The 19,275-nt window shown below is 36.9% G+C and overlaps 2 protein-coding genes across 3 annotated transcripts; one reads left to right on the top strand and one right to left on the bottom strand.

The window, feature by feature from the left end:
* The first annotated feature begins 497 nt into the window (after positions 1-497).
* Positions 498-9,903, top strand: LOC132274766 (uncharacterized). 2 transcript variants are annotated; one of them, XM_059776105.1, is made up of 6 exons: positions 498-784; positions 1,172-1,369; positions 1,459-1,698; positions 5,545-5,681; positions 5,890-8,518; positions 9,047-9,903. In XM_059776105.1, exons 1-6 carry the CDS (start codon positions 748-750, stop codon positions 9,691-9,693), a joined length of 3,888 nt encoding a protein of 1,295 aa, XP_059632088.1. In that variant the 5' UTR covers positions 498-747; the 3' UTR covers positions 9,694-9,903. The 2 variants fall into 2 exon arrangements, with proteins under 2 accessions (XP_059632088.1, XP_059632087.1); XM_059776104.1 differs by having other exon boundaries at positions 5,539-5,681.
* A 449-nt stretch (positions 9,904-10,352) lies between these two features.
* LOC132274764 (protein PUTATIVE RECOMBINATION INITIATION DEFECT 1) lies at positions 10,353-18,532 on the bottom strand. The gene is made up of 9 exons (XM_059776102.1): positions 17,816-18,532; positions 16,426-16,535; positions 16,165-16,340; positions 15,154-15,465; positions 13,723-14,689; positions 12,916-13,627; positions 12,560-12,840; positions 11,824-12,490; positions 10,353-10,887 (listed from the first exon to the last, which is right to left on the bottom strand). The coding sequence occupies exons 1-9, from the start codon at positions 18,281-18,283 to the stop codon at positions 10,651-10,653; spliced, it is 3,930 nt and encodes a 1,309-aa protein (XP_059632085.1). The 5' UTR covers positions 18,284-18,532; the 3' UTR covers positions 10,353-10,650.
* Between the last annotated feature and the right edge of the window lie 743 nt (positions 18,533-19,275).

Below are 19,275 nucleotides of genomic sequence, written 5' to 3'. Positions count from 1 at the left end.
ACAACAAATAAAAAAATATAATCGTCTATTTAGTTATATTTAGTATAAATAATTAATTAAAAATTATTTAATTACACAATTCACTATAAGTGTTTAATATGAAATTACTACTCTACCTTTATTGATAGAAATTGTAATCTTATATTTGATGTAAAACAAAGACAAATTGGGTAAGTCAAACTTGTTAGTGAACATATAAATCACATCTGATTCTTCCAATTGAAATCTTGTGTAGCTAAGAGTTCACTGGTCTTAATTTTTCTTTTTCTTTTTCTTTTTTAAATAAAGAAAATAGCATAGACGCAAAGTACAAACGACCAAAGTACAAGCGTCCAAAGCAAGATTTCCCAGATTCTCCTGTACTCGACTGCACAGGATATAATCCAAATATGTATTATTTATTTTTCTAAATATGTTCCGGAAGGTCGCGACCGGTGTTAACGTGCGCACATGGGTTCCAGATTACTGGATAATCCGTTATCATCACTCTTAACACTATTCCGTACACTCTTTCTCTCTCTAGAGTTTTCCATATACTGACTGACTCAGTTTTCTCTCTTTGTTGTTGTGAATTTTCCTCTGTCTCTATCTCTATCTCTATCTCTATCTCTTTCTCTCTCTAAAAGTCTTCCGTACTCCCTTATTAATTTCTTCTTGATCTTTGCTTTGTCTACACTTCTCTCTCTCTATACATTGTCCCTCTCTCCCCCCCTCTCTCTAACTTTGCCTTTCCTCTGATCCGGATAGATGGATAGCCCACATCAAAAGAAGACTAGCCCATCAGGTACTTGATAGGGTTTTGATCTCCCCTTTCTTTAATTTCTGGCACATTCGCTGAAATTTTAGTATTATTATTTCTGTTTATGTTTTGTCTTCCGATTATGGAAGATTGTTAATGGCGTTTTGGATTTTAGTCTGTTCTGTTTCTCCCTACCACACAGAACTGCGTGTGTGTGTGCATATATACATATTCTTGATATATATATTTTTGATAGATATGTAGATATGTTTATGCATTTATGTCTGATTGGTCTACTTTTACTTTCTATAAATTCACTCTCTCTCTATCATTGCTTCTTTCAGAATCTTGATTTGTTTTTTTCTGGGTTTTTCAATTAGTCACTGCTTTGAATATGGAAACGTATTAATGTTTTCTTTTTTTGTATCTTAGGCCCCGAGAATCATGGGGTTTATCTATGTCACAGATGTGGGTGGCCTTTTCCCAACCCACATCCTAGTGCCAGACACAGGCGAGCCCACAAGAGGATCTGTGGAACTGTTGAAGGCTATAAGCTGACTGACTCGGAAGGACATGCACATTTGGCTGTTTCTGATGATGAACACTCCGATGAAGACAGGCATAACTCAGGTGATAATTGTTGTTTTAGGAATTTCCTTTCTTTGTTTGATTATTTCTTGAATTAACATGTGTTTATTGTTTGATGATTGGTTGTAAAGGTCCAAACATGGAGAAGAGTAGTAGTGGTAAACAGTTCACTAGTGGTGGAGTTGGTGAAAGATCAAACAGATCAGAAGATGATTTTTTCTCGGATGCTGTTGCTGATTTTTCAGATAGTGGGTCTAATTCAGGATTTGAAGGGCATTTGGAGGGTGTTAGAGAATTGGATAAGAATGTGGAAAAGATTGTGGATGGTGATCTCGACAGCAGCCAATCTCCAAAGGTCAATGCAAATGCTGGTAAGCATTTAATGAGATTAGATAATTCCTTTAAGAATGATGCTAACTACTTGTGTAATGTAATTATGGCCTATTGACGATTACTTAAAAGATATTACTTAAGTATTACCGGGGAATGTACTAGAGAAACAAAATGAAATAGAATTACCATTAGATAAATGAATTGATGGTATAAAAAGGGGGTTTAACAAAACTTCTCTAATCTGATTTATTTCCTTTAGATATTCTCTTCACTTGAGTTGTTATGAGAACTTCAACTACCAAAGCATCTCACTTGGTAATTTGAGCATGTAATTGTGGCGATCAATTTTGACTTAGTGTATGCTAATTTTTATATATTTTTTTATAAGTGACTAAGAGTTTGATATCAAATCAACAGGGAAATAGTGCAATGGTGACAATTAAATAAACTATGAGCCTATCACACAAAAATGCATTCATGGATGAGAAATTCCAATTTGGTGATTTTTGTAAGTGAATCTTTCCAAATAGGATTTACAAAGTAAATTTGATTGATGGAACAGAAGTTTGGGAATCAGTTAAGTGTGTTTGTTTGAATTTGAGTGTGGACGCAGAGTTTGATGAGCTGAAAGACGGATAGACAGATTGGAAGGAACATGCGTCAGGATACCTAAACACGGACCTTGTAAGTAGCAAAGTAAGGGTAAGGTTTACATGGTTAGGCTAATTGAAAAAATCCTTTCGATAGCGTCTACAAGGACTAGTTATTTTAGACAGGTACACTTTTCTTGAAGGTGAAGGGAAAAGACAAAAGGGGCATGAAAGATTTTTATGTATAAGATCTGAAGTTGCTTAGATAGATGGAAGATGTAGCTCTAGAAAGAGTAAAAGGAGCCAGTCCATTGCACGAGGCTCCTGCCATCGTGGGGTCTAGGGAGGGTCAAATGTATGCTAAAAACAAATTTGATGAGACTCGGAAGATTATAAAATAAGTTATCAGATTACAATTTGGTGGATATTTTTCTAAAAACACTTCTAAAAGCCTTGTATTTTGGTTACTTGTCTGAGACAACAACTATTTGAAGGTTTCAGTAGATGTGATCAGATGAATATGACATGGCTTGAAGGACAATTAATATGGTCAAATCTTCTCCTATTTATCCTATAATCAGTCCCCCCCTCCTCTTTTTCTGTGTCATCATTAGATTATAGCTTTTCACTGTATTGAGTCTGATACATTTACTTAACCACACAGAACCTGATGTGTTCAAACTAAGTTTTAATTATCATCAAAATCTTGTCAGCTGAGTAGGTGGAGTATATTGACATTAGCATTATGAAATGAACTAGTCTTCGAAAACTACCTCAAAGAGATTGAAGGGCCTCCTTTAAGCAGCTTTCTCCTTTAACCAATCTCTATCTTGGACTCCTCCTCATGGATGAACTATATTCACTTTTGATGGTTCTAGTTTTTAGAAACTCTAGTTCTAATGGTGTAGGTGTTATTTTCAGAAGATTCGATGGTAATGTGATCTATACTTTCTCCATGCTATATAATTGTTTAGATCAGCATGCTTTTGGTGAGTTTTAGATTGCTAACAGTCAAAGTTTTAAGGATATTCTTATTTCAGAATTCTCATCCATTGTTATATTCTGGTTGGTAAAGATTTAGCATCTGTTCTTGGACTCACCGTGTCAATGCTGGCTATTAGCCAAAGAGGAACTCAGGCTATGGGGCTTGTTTGTCTCTTAGAGTTGCTAAGAGCTCTTTTTCTCCATTTATTTGAAGCAACATATTGCATTAAATCATTCACTAAGTTACATGGATATGGACAAGGAGGCGAGGGACCTGAAAAAGAAGCAAAAAATTAAGAGAGAAGAGCCAAACAATAGCAATGATGGAAAAAAATGAAACAGAAGAAACTCCCAACCCCTACAGGACATTACAAAACCAACCCTAGGCACCCACTAGGTGGGTAGAACAGTAGAACCACTCACAGGGGCTCTTGTTTTCTTGATGTTAGTTTCTTCCATCTATTTACTGTTGAACTGCTTTTCTCTACTTTGTGTGCTTTTCCCTTTTCCTCTTTGCTAATAGTATTACCATTTTTCATTATAAAGGGGAAAAAAAAAAACTATGAGGTAGTTATTTGGCAAGTTATGTTGTATGATACCCGTATCTGGGCAGTGAAGATCCACTTTTAAGATAATAGTGCTCGTGAGAAGTTATAATTCCAATTAAGGAAACGAGGAGGAAAAATCATGTGCAATGCTTTGAACGTGTGGATAGAGGAGAGCTTAAAGGAATACAGGTTGAGGTAGTAAGGATGTGTTAGTTATGAGTTAACCGTGGATATGGCCTTTCATGTAGTAAATGGTTGATGAAAAGGATGTGTAGCCAACCCCAAGTATTTGGGATTTCAGGCTTTATTGATTTAAATTGAGTATTATTGATATTATACAAATGATTTTGGAATCTTGTGTCTTTTGTGGATAGCTTGAGGCTATAGTTTTTGGTTTGTCCAGTTGTTCCGGGCCGTGCTACCCTTTTGGGCGATTTTCAATGAAATTTTACTTATTAAAAAAAAAAAAAATTCAGAATCCTGTCAGGAAAAATGAATGCAAGAAAATTCTGCAATTCGTTTGTGGTGCTCAATTTAAATGCAGAAACCATTTTGAAAGAATTCGTGGAAATAACAGTAAGAAATTTATGAAACTGAATTGTTCAAGTTCAGCATTTGATTTGAACGGTGTTTCATTCATAAGATTCTTCTTTTGACCTCAATACATTGAAACTTATGATGAGGAGGGATTACCATCTGCTCGCCATTCAAACTTCTATATCTAGGAACTACCTGTTGATAGTTCTCTAAATTTTATTTCATTTTATTTATTTATTTGCTTGCTACCTCAGTTACCGAGAAATGTTCCACTGCAATCATTCTGTATAGCAAGGTTTATTACCAATAATATATATATGTGTGTGTGTGTGTGTGTGTGTGTGTGTGTATTTTTTGCAACAATTGGTACTTCACTTCACAGGATTTATACTTTCAGGCACACTCTGATATGTTTCATATTCCACATATTATCTTGAGTGATTTAAAATTAATGTTTTAGGATTCAAACTTCAAGATTTAATAAGATATAACCTATTCCTTGCTTCAATTTAGCTTCTTATTATTGACTAGTGTAATGTTTTTTGTTCAAATAGTTAAGAAATGCAAGTTTACAACTTGTGCATAACTTGCAAAGTCCATTGGTTAAAATGTTTCATTTATGGGGATGTAGGGGATAATTTGATGCCTTAGAGTTACTTATTTCAGTAGAGTACTATAGTTGCACTGTTATTTAATTTTAAGAAGTGGTACCTCACTCAGCAATATCTGCACTGTTATTTAATTTGATGCGCGTGAGAAAGCCAAAGAATGGTTCAAGAAATTGATCCACGCAAATCCATTTCCATACCAGGAAAATGAACTCCAACACCTCCTTCTCCTCGATTCATGGTGGGATAGTTCTTGTATAAGCAAAACTAGTAGGAATTCTGGTTTCTGTCTAATTTAACAGACTGCATGAATAGTGGGATTATGCAGTGATATCTGGCTCTTGTTGTCTGCTTTTGATATACTTGGAAAAATTTACTCAACTTTTCTTTTCATTAGGGATAACATAAATCGGTTTATATGTATATTTACTTTTAAATAAAAGAGAATATACTTGTATATTTAATTAGAATATTTACTTTAAAAAAAGTATATACATGTATATTTAATTAGCATATTCTGTTGACGTTTGTGGATATTGTTAATAATCTCAAACCACTTGTCCCTTTGTAGCTTTTGATTATTTTTACAATGCATGTTTCTTTTTTACTAGATGCAGATACTGCACATCCACCTAACAGTCCTACAGACACCTGCCAAGTGAAAAAAAATCCTGAGGTTCTTGAAGGAGCAACCAACCAGTTGGGGGATACCACAACAGTCCAACAAGCTGTATCAAGCTGCAGTGATTCAATGGTAAGTTCCATATTAGATACCAGAACTGATGAATTTGTTGGACTCAGTAATATAAATGGGCCTGCATGTGACATATCCTGTGTCAACTCTAAAAATAAAGAAACTAAATGATAAATACATAATCACTGGTTGGTGCTCCAAAAAAGTATATAAATGCAATAATTGGTGACAAAATGAAATACAATACTCAATGACATGTCTTGGGCAGGAGAATGATGTAAAAGGAAATGAAGAAAGTGATGTTGATAAGATCTTCTTGGATGATGTCGCCTTCTCTTCCATTAACGCTGCAAGCAAAGCATCTGAAGCGGATTCTAAGTTACTAGTGATGGTTGAAAAAACTTCAGATCCTGTAATAGCGGATGGAATCGTACAACCAAAGAAAGATCAAAGTGACGGGTTGGAACCTAAGATATCCAAAGATGATTCTGGTGAAGCTGAATCTGTTGAACACACGGAAGCTTTTGGTAATACTGTTCAATTTGAAGAAGTTTCTAGGCAGGACAGAGATTTTGGTATGCATGGTCATTTGGTTGAGGTTTGCAACACAAAAGAAGAACGAAATGAAGATATGCATGTGCTTTTGGTGGCCAATGATTTAGCTTTAGTTGATAACCCCGAGATCATGATTGAAGATTTTAAAGACCATAATGGAGTGAAACCGAATATTCCTCTAACCCTAGGCTCTGGTGAAGTAACTAAATCTCTCGAGGATGGTAATAAAGATACTGTTTGTGAGAGTGATTCCAGTTCTTATTCAAGTAAGCCGGGTGAAAGATCTAACATCTCTTCTGCAGATATGAATGGTTTGGAAGAGAACCCTAAACAGGAAGATGGAGGCAACCATCATACAATTGAAGTGCCTGGTGAAGGTAAAGCAGATATTTTGAAAGTCGAGGTCATGAGCAGTGACGACGTTGGATCCAGCGGTGTAGAAGATCCTCTAGGTACAATCAGGACCGAAGCAGATAAAATTCAAACAAATCACTGCCTTGAAGGACTGCACCCTCAATATTCTTACTGTGATTCATCAAGGAATATTCCTTTAGAATCCAACAAAACAGATCTCTCTGATACGATTGATACGGTAGCTCCCGTGGATGGAACCAACTTAAGTGTGAAGAAACCTCCTGAATTTCTGGACAATATATCGACATCAGAAGATCAAGTATTCAACTCACTTGGGCAAGATGACAGTGGCAGTCGTGAAATGACTGGAAATGAATTTTTTGATATATCCGGGAGTGGAAGCAGAGAGGCAATGGCAGAGAAAAAATGTGCAATGAATTTAAAAACGTGCCTTGAATCTGAAAGTCAGTTCTCTGAATCCCAAGATGTTACAGATGATGGAGTGGCTAAATTTGCGAGGAACTTTCAAGAAGCTGAATCTAATTATTTTGATAGAGTTTCGGATTCAAGTAAAGATGGTATTGGTACAACTGACTTGGGAAATGATGAAGATTGTAAAGCCATAAAGAAACTCGAAAGTAATGACAGTGAAGTGCCAGTGGAAAGTGTTGGTGCAGTTAATACAGCTGATGAATTAAACTGTGCTGGTGATGTTGAAGTACTACACAGAAATTCAGGGGACTTCAATTTGAAAGAACCAGAAGCTTTGCCTGTAGATTCTGAATTCATTACTAAAAGTTTTGACAATGTTGAAGATAACCAGGGCAGGAACGCTGATGGGGCTGATTCTGGTGTTAGCTCTGATATTTTGGGAGATGGTGACAACAACCTCCCCAAGCAACATGTTGGTGTTTCTGCAGTTGATATCTTAGTTGCTTCAAGTTGTCAAGCTGATAACAATGTTGAAGATAATCAGGGCAGGAACACTGGTGGGGGTGATTCTGGTGTTAGCTCTGATATTTTGGGAGATGGTGACAACAACCTCACCAAGCAACATGGTGGTGTTTCTGCAGTTGATATCTCAGTTGATTCAAGGAGTCAAACTGATAGGTTGGAAGCCATAAAGAAACTCGAAAATAATGATGACAGTGAAGTACCAGTGGAATGTGTTGGTGCAGTTAGTACAGCTGCTGAATTAAATCGTGCTGGTGATATTGAAGTACTACACAGAAATTCAGGGGACTTCAATTTGAAAGAACCAGAAGCTTTGCCTGTAGATTCTGAATTCATTACTAAAAGTTTTGACAATGTTGAAGATAACCAGGGCAGGAACGCTGGTGGGGGTGATTCTGGTGTTAGCTCTGATATTTTGGGAGATGGTGACAACAACCTCCCCAAGCAACATGTCGGTGTTTCTGCAGTTGATATCTCAGTTGCTTCAAGTAGTCAAGCTGATAACAATGTCGAAGATAATCAGGGCAGGAACACTGGTGGGGGTGATTCTGGTGTTAGCTCTGATATTTTGGGAGATGGTGACAACAACCTCTCCAAGCAACATGGTGGTGTTTCTGCAGTTGATATCTCAGTTGATTCAAGGAGTCAAACTGATAGTTTGGAAGCCATAAAGAAACTCGAAAATAATGATGACAGTGAAGTACCAGTGGAATGTGTCGGTGCAGTTAGTACAGCTGCTGAATTAAATCGTGCTGGTGATATTGAAGTACTACACAGAAATTCACGGGACTTCAATTTAAAAGAACGAGAACCTTTGCCTGTAGATTCTGAATTCATTACTAAAAGTTCTGACAATGTTGAAGATAATCAGGGCAGGAACGCCAGTGGGGGTGCTTCTGGTGTTAGTTCTGATCTTCTGGGAGAAGGTGACGACAACCTCACCAAGCAACATGTTGGTGTTTCTGCACTTGATATCTCAGTTGATTCAAGTAGTCAAACTGATAGTTTGGAAGGTAACTGGGGTTCTGTTTCAGGTACAACCAAATGCTTCCCTACACAAGAGAATGACTATGTTTACTTTTTAACAAAACCTTTTTCTTATATGTATGCTACAGGAGAGACGTTTGAATATTTGTTTACTTTTTGTGTATGCTGTTCACAAAGGAGATAACGAGCCTCATTTACTTGTGATCCACATTTACTTGCAAAATATCATGACAATCACATTACAATAAACATGCACGCATACACGTGCACATCAACAATACAATTTAAATGGTCTAAATTCATTTGAGTCTTTAGCTTAGTATTATTTTTATAGCACTGGCAATCTCTCAAGTGCAGCTGTGGATTCTGCTCCACTAAACACACATGCACAGGTCCCATAATTGTTTTATTGAGGACAACCAAACCCCCAAACCCACCCGCCACCTACCCACACACACACACAAAAAGAAATTATTTTTCATCGTTCTTCTTGTCCGTTTTGCATAACTACTTTAATTTGATAATTAAAATACATTAATTAGCTTCTTATTTATTTATTTATTTATATGGAACAGTGCTTTCAATTCAGTCAGATGCACCGGCTGCTGTTGACGCTGAAGCTTTACGATCAGAAAAAGGCAACCTGGAAAAGCCAAAACCTGCATCCAAGGGACACCATTCTGAAAATTCAGATGCTTTTGAGGCTCCATCATTTATGACATTGGTTGAATCTGGAAGTGAGATTGACCAGAAGGTTGCTTCATCCGAAATCCACTTACAGGACGCTCAACGGTCGAGATCTGAAGCTTTACAAGCTGGGTGGTTTCCATCTCTCACTAATGTCGTGAACGACTCACAAGGGAGAAAGAAAAATGAAGAGATCATCGCTAAGGTAACAAACTGGAGCACAGGGAAACAGCACATTCCTCTGAAAAACCTACTGGGTGAAGCTAACCATGAAACGAAACCAAAGTCACCAAACACGAGACCAAGTCCCACTGTGATTCAGAATGATGAAACTGCAGCAAGGAATAACGGAGTCTCAGCCCCAAAGCCCACAACAGTGCACACAATCCTGCGTCCTGAAGCGTCAACTGATCGGGCTGCAGGGAAGGCATGGAACTCTCCAGCGAGGTATCCAACTGACAATAAGAAAGAGAAGAGGAAAATAAAGGGAAAACCATACTGGGTTCCATTTGTATGCTGTTCTTCAGTTAATTAGCGGGAATGTAACACCTTGGTTACTTTTGTAGAGATATTGATATTGATAGTTGTGCAATCTTAGTAGACTATTATCAGTGAAGATTGCACAGGTGTGCTGTGGTGATTGTGGATCCAAATATAAAATAGTTGTGTAATATTAGTGTCAAGTGCTAGAGTTTAGAGTTTAGTTACATTAATTCGTTAATAAATTAGTATTTAGTTCAAGTCACTGGATGGATGAGATAAACAATCGTACTACAGTACCGTTATTGAATATTGTGCAGGTGATCTTTGGCTGATGTTGATTGAGCTTCCTTCGTACATTTGAAAAAAGAAAAAAGAAAATGGTTAGGTAAATGATCGAGCTTTTTCCGTAAATTTGATTTTGATTTTTCCGGTTAGGTAAATGCTCTTACACACTCACGAATTGCTCCTCGAATCCCTCACCTCCTTAAGAACCTCCCTTCTTAAGAAGGAGAGGGCTATATTTGAGTTGTCAATCAGTCAGTTGTTTGAATAAGTTTTAGTATTTGTACATGTTGTTTGAATATGTTTTAGTATTTGTACATAGAGTTCAGCATACCAAACTGGGAAATATATATATATATATATATATATATATATATATATTAGAAAAAAGGGACTGATAGAATGCATTTAGATGTCAATGCCAGCGATTTTGTGGGTTGGAAGAAGCTCCTTGTTCAACTGAATGTACACACATACCAGCAAAGCCATTTCAATTGAATGTACGCACACATGCAAGTACATATATAATTTCAATTCTTGTATTCAACTTCTTTGATATGCTCAATCTTTTATACACTTGCATGTATGTATTTATGTAACTTTATGCGTGTGTTTCTCGATCTCCTCTCGAATGTACATTTTTAGAAAGGACCTTGCTCACCGTAGCAAATTCCTTATGAGGATTCTAGTGCAACATTTGAGGAAGTCGATTATTAAAGAGATCTCCTTAGCCATCATCCTCTTCCATTAGACTTCTGGAGAACACTTCTATTTCTTCTAACAATCTCTTATTCCTAATTTTGGATCCCTTAGAATCCATAACCAGAGACGATTGGGATAACACGAGGCCAATGAGAAGCTCACAGACATTTCCTAAATTATCTGGGATGGCAATCACCTTCTCAGTATTCTCCTTTTTGGTGGCATTTTGAGTATCATCCATGTATATACGTTTCCTGCATGCCTGCAAGAACGAAAGAAAATATAAATTTTAAATTTCATTTATACTTGTTTAAAAAATATTCCTGTAGTGTATCTGCTTTTGGATCCTCAGAAATCAAAAGAGAACATTAGAGTCTTAACAACATAATTATGGATGGAAAAAAACAACAGGAGAGATTTGCAAGATTGAAACCAGGTGAACAAGGATATATTGCACAATATACATCAATCTAAAAAAGTTAAAGAAATTCGGAGATTCAGTTTCCATTTTTTTTTTTTAGTCACCCCTGAAACCTGGTGACATTCTGTTGGGTACGTGTGTCAGGTGCGGGTATGTATTCACAGGTCGGACGTGTCAAATCCTCACACTTGACTTCCTACGTGCCAAATCCTCACACTTTACTATTTATGAACACTGCTTAAATACTCCCTCCGTTCCAAAATACTTGTCCATCTTTCTATTTTGGGATGTCCCAAAAAACATATCTCATTCCAAAATTGGATATACTAATTTTTATAACATTCCCAAACTATTCTTTTAATTAATTAAGTGCACTAATTACGGAGCACCATTTTGTTTTTTAACAAGGACATATTTGAAACTTCACTCTTATCAACACAATAAAAAACTATTAAAACTCCACTACCATAAAAAGTTGGATTCCCAAAGCAGGACATGTATTTTGAGACAGGAGTATTTATATTTGATTTCTAGAGTGAAATAAAGTCTTTAGATAACATTTTGAAGCAACAATATAACAAAATTGAAAGTTTGGATATGTTTTTTTAGGTGTACGTCCAATCAAAAGTGTCGGACATATATTTCATACCCATGTTCAAGTATTGTGTGTCCAACACACGTACTTCACGAATCTTTGAAGAGTTCATGTAACAAAAGTGACAACCTAGAGAAAAGCAAGGCAACAGAAGAAATTAAAATGGATTCAGAGTGTCTTACCTGGAAAATGTGATTCAAACTAGCAATTTGCTGAGACTTCAAGTATCCAGAGTTCAGTAGTTCCCGGAATAAAATCACAATATCAGCATTGACATTACTAACTGAAAGGTTTTCAATTATTCCTGATATGCAAGAATCGTCGAACACAGAACTCATCCATGCAGGAACCTTTTGCAGTTTTAGCAATGCTACAGCCACAGAAACTGCGGGGCTGTGATGAATCATAAATGATTTTGATCCCAAACATGGAGCTGCCAAAGACATTGCCAGCTCTTCAACTATCAGCCTGAACCAATTGTTTCTTTTGACAACTTGTGCTTCAGTGTCAAGCTTTTCCCACCCGAGAATCTTTGATAAACAGAAGCCACAGCTCAGAGCCAATTTAATATCACTGCAAAAGAGTTGGCCTTCTAGTACAGCCATTACGGACAATAGGTTTCCTGTGGTGGATTTTGACATAACTGGTATTCTATTCTTCTGGTCTGATATTCTGGTAAACAGCTCCAACAGGCAACACGAAGCAACCAGCTTCACCACCGGAGACCCAAAATGCACGAGTCTGCACAAGTCATGGTAATGAATGCTTATGAAGGATAGTGGCTGCTTTCCATTGGCTTGATCAAAATAATTTTGCCAGTCCAGACTCCCTGGTAGAATAGCGTGCACACTGCAACAGGGATGTTAGCCTTCTGAATTACTAAAAATTAGGCAAGTATAGTAATTCGGAAGGGCTGACCTTCTCAATGAGAAGAAGTGTAGTAAAAGCACAAATATCAGAGTTTCTCCGGTTTTCGTTTCCTCATCATGATCAACTAAAGCAGGTCCCTTTGAACAGGCTACATGGATTGCGTTGTTAACTGCAGAGATTAAGGGACTACTAAGGAGTATAGTTTTTGAAGCTTCTACTAGTGCTTGATTGGTGGAATGGTACAAAATCAAGGAAAGAATGCCAACGACTACAAGAGCTTCTTCAGTCCATGTGTCTGCAGCAACTGTGGGACTCAGGTAGTCCATCAACTACAAAAGAAGGTTCATGATCCAATTAATTTCATAAAATTAAGAGCAAGCGTTCAACATATTTAAATTATTCACCTTCATTGTAACCACAAGCCAAGCTTCATCATCACAAAGTGATTCAGAGCGCACTGAATGTATAATCCTAAAAATTAGTTGTGAGATGACCATGAATCTCTGTGGGGAAGAATAATGTCGTGAATGATGATAAAGATTCTGGAATGCACTGCCTATACCATGTAAGCATAATTGATCTGAAGCAGCTGGGAGGATGTCAATGATTGCTGACAAGGTATTTACTACTGAAATGATGTCATGCTCTTGGCCTTCTTCTATGAGTTCTTTTAATAGACATACCAGAAGTGTTGCTGCAAAGTTATCTCCTGATGCTACCAGCTGTGCAATCGCACGTACATCTATGTTTTGGCTATTACTTCCATGGATGACAATGTGGTATCCATCCGAGCAATTGCATCTGCACAACTTTAGGATCTGGTTAGACAATGGCTTGCAAATTTTCTCTTGTTGAAACAACCATTTTAGCGATGTCCAGTGAATTCTTGTAGAAAGCAAATCACACTCTTTTTCAGTGACTAGGTGAAACAAGATCCTTTCAGCCTCCAGACTGTAGGGCATTTGGTAGCTCATCTTGGCAAGACCCCTAGACAGGCTATAAAGATTTACCAGTAGCTCAATTTTCACAGTGTCCGCAGCCCCATAAAGGAATTCACCGTTGTTGATTAGAATGTATTGCTCCAGAGAAGCCAACATCAGCTTCTCATCTGCAAGTCTGGGGAAGACGAAATCAAGGAATTAAAGGTGGGTGATAGAAGTAAATTTTGATGGAGCAGTAGGAGCAAGGAGAATAATTAGTAGCTCTGTTACCTATCATCATACAGAGAGCTGCTATATAGTATCAGCAGAATTGCAGATTGACAAGAAAACAATTCTAAATTGTGTGAGCTCTTCTGCCCTAGTAGAAACATCATATCTATAGGATCAGACGGCATATGTGAAGCTGCATCTCTAATGGGTTGTCCAGAACAGTTTCCCAGAAGCAAGTCGACAATTGAACTGAACATCAGATAAACTCTCCACTTCATCTTTTCTGTAGGAAATAAGCCTAAACATCCAAATGAAAAGCTGAACCAAGAGGATGAGACCAGAATCCTTGCAAATTCCGTTGCTTGGTTATCTGAATCCTGAAGCAGTATTGAATGAAAAGTTTCAAGTACTCCCAGCACAATGTCTTCCTCTTCCATTTCACTGATGGCTGTTTTAAACCAAGGCAATAAATGTGTTTTACATACATCTAAAATACAATTCTTAAGTTCCACATCACAGGAGTTGCTGAAGTTTCCTTCATGACTGTATGCATATGCTTCCTTCAGTAGGTAGAGGGAGTGCAAAAGTTGGCTGGGATGTTTTCTATAGAGGCTCAAACAGGTCAAAACAGCATTTGTCGTTGCATCACGAACTGCTGTCAAGAAATTTGAAGACCCATGAGAAGATGGAGATTTCATAAGAGCTACAAGGATTGAGCAGGCTGTAGTGAATGTATCTGGATGCATGCCTATCTCCCCATCAATATGTTTTTTAAGCATCCCAGTCAAGATAAGGCTGAGTTCTTCAATATGAGAAGTGGATACTATTCCAGGGCAATTTGAAACACAGCTCCATATGAGCTTCAGTGCCTGAGTTTGAGCGGGATGAAAAGGAACTTCAGCTACATAACGCAGGACAGGAACCAGAGTTGTGAACCCAATAGCAAGCCTATGCCTGAAGGCTTGCTCGGATGTTGATAAAAGATCAAGAACTTGAAGGCAAGAGTTGACAACTGGATCTTTGCACCCTGTAAATTTAGTGTTGAAGTTGATTAGAGGGATAACTAGACCTTGCAGCATTCAAATTTAAAATTATGTTTTTGACGATATATAAATAAAGAGATCTGACTTCTGAGGTAAATTTTGGCACAATTGACATGCACGCATGAACTTATTAAATCATGATAGAGTTTAACAAGTACTTTGATCACAACAATATAGCGTCATCATTTTCTTGGATAATGGAAAAAAAAACAGAAGGGAGAAGTTCAAGAAAAAGTCCTTCAAAGAAAAAAAGTTCAAGAAAACTGGTGTAGGTTGAATGATGTGATGATTGAAAAAGGTTGTTTGCCATCAAATTATGTCATTTTTCATGGTAGACAACAAGAAATATTCTGCTATGGTGTCTCTTATGTCTTGATTTATAGCATAAAGGTAACTTCTACCTGAATAGTCTAGTAGTCTACTAATGTTTTTTGCAGATGATTCTTACCTGACAATCTTAGTATTTCAAATACATAATCTGCAATGTTTTCTTCCACCATCACTTGAATTTCTTTTTCTGAACCACCTTCCCATGACAGATACAGAAAGATTAAATCCAATGTTCCGAGTTGTACTTGGCTGTCTGAAGAAAGCAGTGGCGCCTTGATGGCTTCAGCAAACAAGATATTCAGAGGAGACCCATCTATGACATGCTCTGTTGTCTGCATGAAGTTGTCAGCTTCACAGGAATTCTTGCTGCTCATGTCATTTGCACGTGCATTCTCAAAAAACCCTCTCTGAGCCAACACCGTCAAAAGCGCTATGGGTGAAAATGGAAAAAAGTTACTTGGTATAAGATGATGAGAAAGATGAAATACATTGCAATTGCAGATGAAATGCATCTAGATGTAAGTGCATGCTGTGACAGGAGCACTATATATGGTATACACAATCCAAATGGTCTCATTTTGTAATTCAAACCTGAAAACAGGCTGCGAAATCATAAAATCTGCATAGTTTTTGAAAGCCAAAACTTTTCTAAGACTCACAAGTCTAACAAGAGACCAATTGATGGTCATACAATCATAATGTAATTTTAGTTTTGATACATTTGAGATTTTGAGGTGCAACATGTGAAGTAGTTGTCCTAGATGACTTGGTTAGGGACATACTTATTGCAACAATGAGCAAAATCACCTTGCCAAATAATGTTATCAGCAGTCACTAGGACCTTTAGCACCTGGAAGATACCATCGGATGCATGTTACTGAAATGTTGTAATATGATAAATTTGTTGCCTGCAGTTGCTGCGATTTGGATGTTGTCAACTCGTAACCCGAGTCAAAAAGATGAGCAAGTTTTTAATAACCGTTGGATTGTGTGTACTAACTATCAAGTTTAATTTGCTAACATCTAGCTGCATATCCAAGTAGGCTTATTGGTGAAAGGAACACTCAGACAGTGGGAATGTAATTGCTAAAAATGAAGTGAAAGAGAAGTTTGAGAGTAGTTCACAGACCTATACTGTTCAAGCGAACATCATCACTTTGAGTCTTTGTGAGGACTTCCAACGACAAGCGCAAGAGCTTAGGACAGGAGGCAAATAGAACATCAGTCACATCATCGTCCATGTTTGCATGCTGGAGGATGGATATTTTGTACAGAAGAAACAGGATCTCCCCTTGGATCTCTTCGCTGTGTCAACACAGAAGTAAATAATTAAGGACATGGGATGTGTGGTAAAATGAGAAATCTAATATGATTTTGTTTCAGTTGTTACCTAGGCAATTGAAGACCTGTAACAAGGTTGAAAATAAGGGCATCTTTGTATTTGATGTGGGCAAAGGGATTATTCTTCTGAAAATCCAACAGAATGCCTAAGCAATGAAGCTGCAATTGGACGAAAAATAGAAATACAGGTTATTGAGAGGACTTGACAATTTTTTAATTTTTATTTTTTTCTCAAAGAAAACTTTGTGTTACAAGAAACAGAAAACATTCAATGAGTTGAGATATCTGAAGCCAGTCCTCTATAACTATATATTCTAGAATATTTTTAATGCTTAGGACAGATGTGAACACACCTGGTTATTTGACTGCAAACAGCTAATGAATCAATGGTAAAGAAAAAATTATTTTTTGGGTTTGTTCTATGATACTTAAGGGACTGATTTCTTTTCTTCCCTTTTTTTCCCCCTAAGAGATTTTCTTAGTAAAATATTTTATATCAATATGAATATCACCGAAATCATACAAAGTGCACCTATATATACTCAAGTGTAGCTGATATGCAAGGCTAAGAGAATAGCTGAATCCTGACCTTAAATGTAAAATTCAAGGGATCCCTACCATGTACAGGTCTCAGGAATAAAGTTAATATGTTATCATGCACAGACACATCATACAATTTGGCAGAACAAACTAATTCACACGCATTTAATGGTTACTAGCTTAGCCTCATAGTTTGACTTACACAGCCAAGACACCAATACTCAACGGTCTTGGGGACCATTTTTACCCTACAGTGGGCAAATGTTGCTTTCAAATTCATTTTTAGCAAAGAATATATAGATTCACCTTATCTCCTCATTGATTCAATACTTTCACAAAAGAATCTAGCTCTAAATAACTTCAACAAAAAATTAGAAATTACTGCAGTTATTTGGAGCTAGTTTTATTAGATGAATACCTTGACTCCTAATATCATTCAATAATTTCACAAAACTATTCCAAATCCAGATAAACCTTAATAGAATTTTTTTAACCACAACCAAAATACCTTCAGAGAAATGCAGCATCACTAAGAAGAAAAAGAAAGAACTTAAAAAAAAATTGTCAGCATTGTCCAACACATTAATCTATCATGCCGTATCTGATTTCTCATAAAAATAAATAAACTAGAGAGAGAGAGAGAGAGAGTTCAAACGAGCTTATCACCATTCACCCCTGTTAGACCAACAAAATTGAATTTCTCATTTTCAGGAAAACATTTCGAAGCAACATAATTAACAAAGTTTAAAAGTTCTCTCGCTTCTCTATCCTATGTTTTCTTATCGACCAAACAGAATTAAGAAAGAAAGAACAATCTGAAGTGCCCTCGCAAAAATCGTTTCAATAATATTCAAATTGAAACAAGCAAAATAAACCAAACGAAAAACTGATGACATTACCGTGTAGACTTGGCGGCGACTCCACGCCAATGCACCCGAGGAGAGTCGATCAGCAATCCGAGATACAAAATCACCACACACCGAAGAATCACAGGAATTAGAGAGCTCGGAGATGAGATCGGTGGCTTGGCGAGCGATCGGTTCATCGTCAAACTCAGAGAGGACATTGACGAGAGGAGAGACAAGGAAGTGAGCGTGAAAGGTGAGGAGACTCTGAAGGAATGGTGGTTGAGAAATGGCCTGAGAGAGCTGAGAGAGAGCGTACGATACGTGAATTGTGGGAGAGCTAGGGTTTGAGATGAGATTGCTGAAGCAGACTAAGCAGATTGAACCGCCTTCTAGGGTTTGGAGCATGAGAGACGAACGATGACCTTGTGCGCATTTTGGAGATGATGATTGATGTGGAGTGTACGAGTAACGTTCAGATTCGAACTCTTGTCGACGATCTGATTCGTTGAAATACATCATCTTCGATGCTTTTATGAACTATTGTGACTTGTGCGGAAGAACAGATCGAGAATTTGTGTGTGTTTGTGTGAGTGAGTGAGAGAGAGAGAGATTGCTGAGTTCAAATATTTGGCGCGGCGCGAGACCGTGAGAAGATTAGGTGATTACAGGAAGTTTCAATTCCGTAATTAAAGTAAACTTGGAGGTTATTTTTTCAGCTAACAAATGATCTTTAAAGTCACAAGAAGGGTAGAAGACCTTCTGGATACCATGTGTGGACCTGTTCGGGTCCTACTCATCAAATATAGTTGAAATGACTTAAAGACACTTAGTTTGGTCATTCATTCGTTTGGTCGGTCTTAAAGTGCTTATTCAAATGACTTTTTAGTTGGTCTTAAATAGTAAAGGCCTTTTTCAAATGACTTTTTAATGCAATTTTTTTTTTCTATGCCATTTAATACACCATCTTGCTAATGTAAATTTGTTAAATTTGACCCAGAAGTGGTTCAATATTTGATGAAAAGCCACTGTAATGAATCAATGATCATACCCACAAACATTATTTTCATAAAAACTCTCAAAATTATAATATTATCCTCAAAGAATTACAAAAGACAGCCAAAAAAAATTTAAAGTTTCGTTCTCTGAAAAATTTAACCAAATATGGTAATTTAATTTTTTTTTTTTTTTTTTTTTTAAGTGTTGGCAACTTTAGAATTGTCGTGGACTCGTGGGTGCAGGCAGGGTATACTATCAATTCCATTGCTTTTCATTTTTTTTTATACCTCGGGGAACAAAAATCTCTATTACTGCAAAAAAATGTTTCATCATCATCAACAAAAAAAAAAATCAAAATACATACCAATTATCAACTCAATCTCTTTTCATTTTTTATTCGATAACAATGATCCAGTGCATAAGGTGAGTTCTGCTGGATATCTTTTATGATGAGCTTGCCATACCATTATGCTAAGCATATTCAGCTCATATCATCCGTTTTCGACAAGCAAATC

Source organism: Cornus florida, unplaced genomic scaffold (genome assembly GCF_030987335.1).
Source record: "Cornus florida cultivar Cherokee Brave unplaced genomic scaffold, ASM3098733v1 CherokeeBrave_3.0.0_Hap2_Chr09, whole genome shotgun sequence".
NCBI classification, from domain to species: Eukaryota; Viridiplantae; Streptophyta; class Magnoliopsida; order Cornales; family Cornaceae; genus Cornus; species Cornus florida.
Note: the sequence above shows the minus strand (reverse complement) of the source record. Positions and strands in the feature narration are given on the sequence as shown.

Excerpts from the sequence above, each read along its gene's own strand:
- LOC132274766 (XM_059776104.1), top strand. The coding sequence starts at position 748 with ATGGATAGCCCACATCAAAAGAAGACTAGCCCATCAG. Across the intron at positions 1,699-5,538 it reads AAAGGTCAATGCAAATGCTG|ATGCAGATACTGCACATCCA; the intron begins GTAAGCATTTAA and ends CTTTTTTACTAG. Across the intron at positions 8,519-9,046 it reads TAACTGGGGTTCTGTTTCAG|TGCTTTCAATTCAGTCAGAT; the intron begins GTACAACCAAAT and ends TATATGGAACAG.
- LOC132274764 (XM_059776102.1), bottom strand. The coding sequence starts at position 18,283 with ATGATGTATTTCAACGAATCAGATCGTCGACAAGAGTTCGAATCTGAA. Across the intron at positions 14,690-15,153 it reads TGAAATACTAAGATTGTCAG|GGTGCAAAGATCCAGTTGTC; the intron begins GTAAGAATCATC and ends CTAAATTTACAG. Across the intron at positions 12,491-12,559 it reads CACTTCTTCTCATTGAGAAG|TGTGCACGCTATTCTACCAG; the intron begins GTCAGCCCTTCC and ends TCCCTGTTGCAG.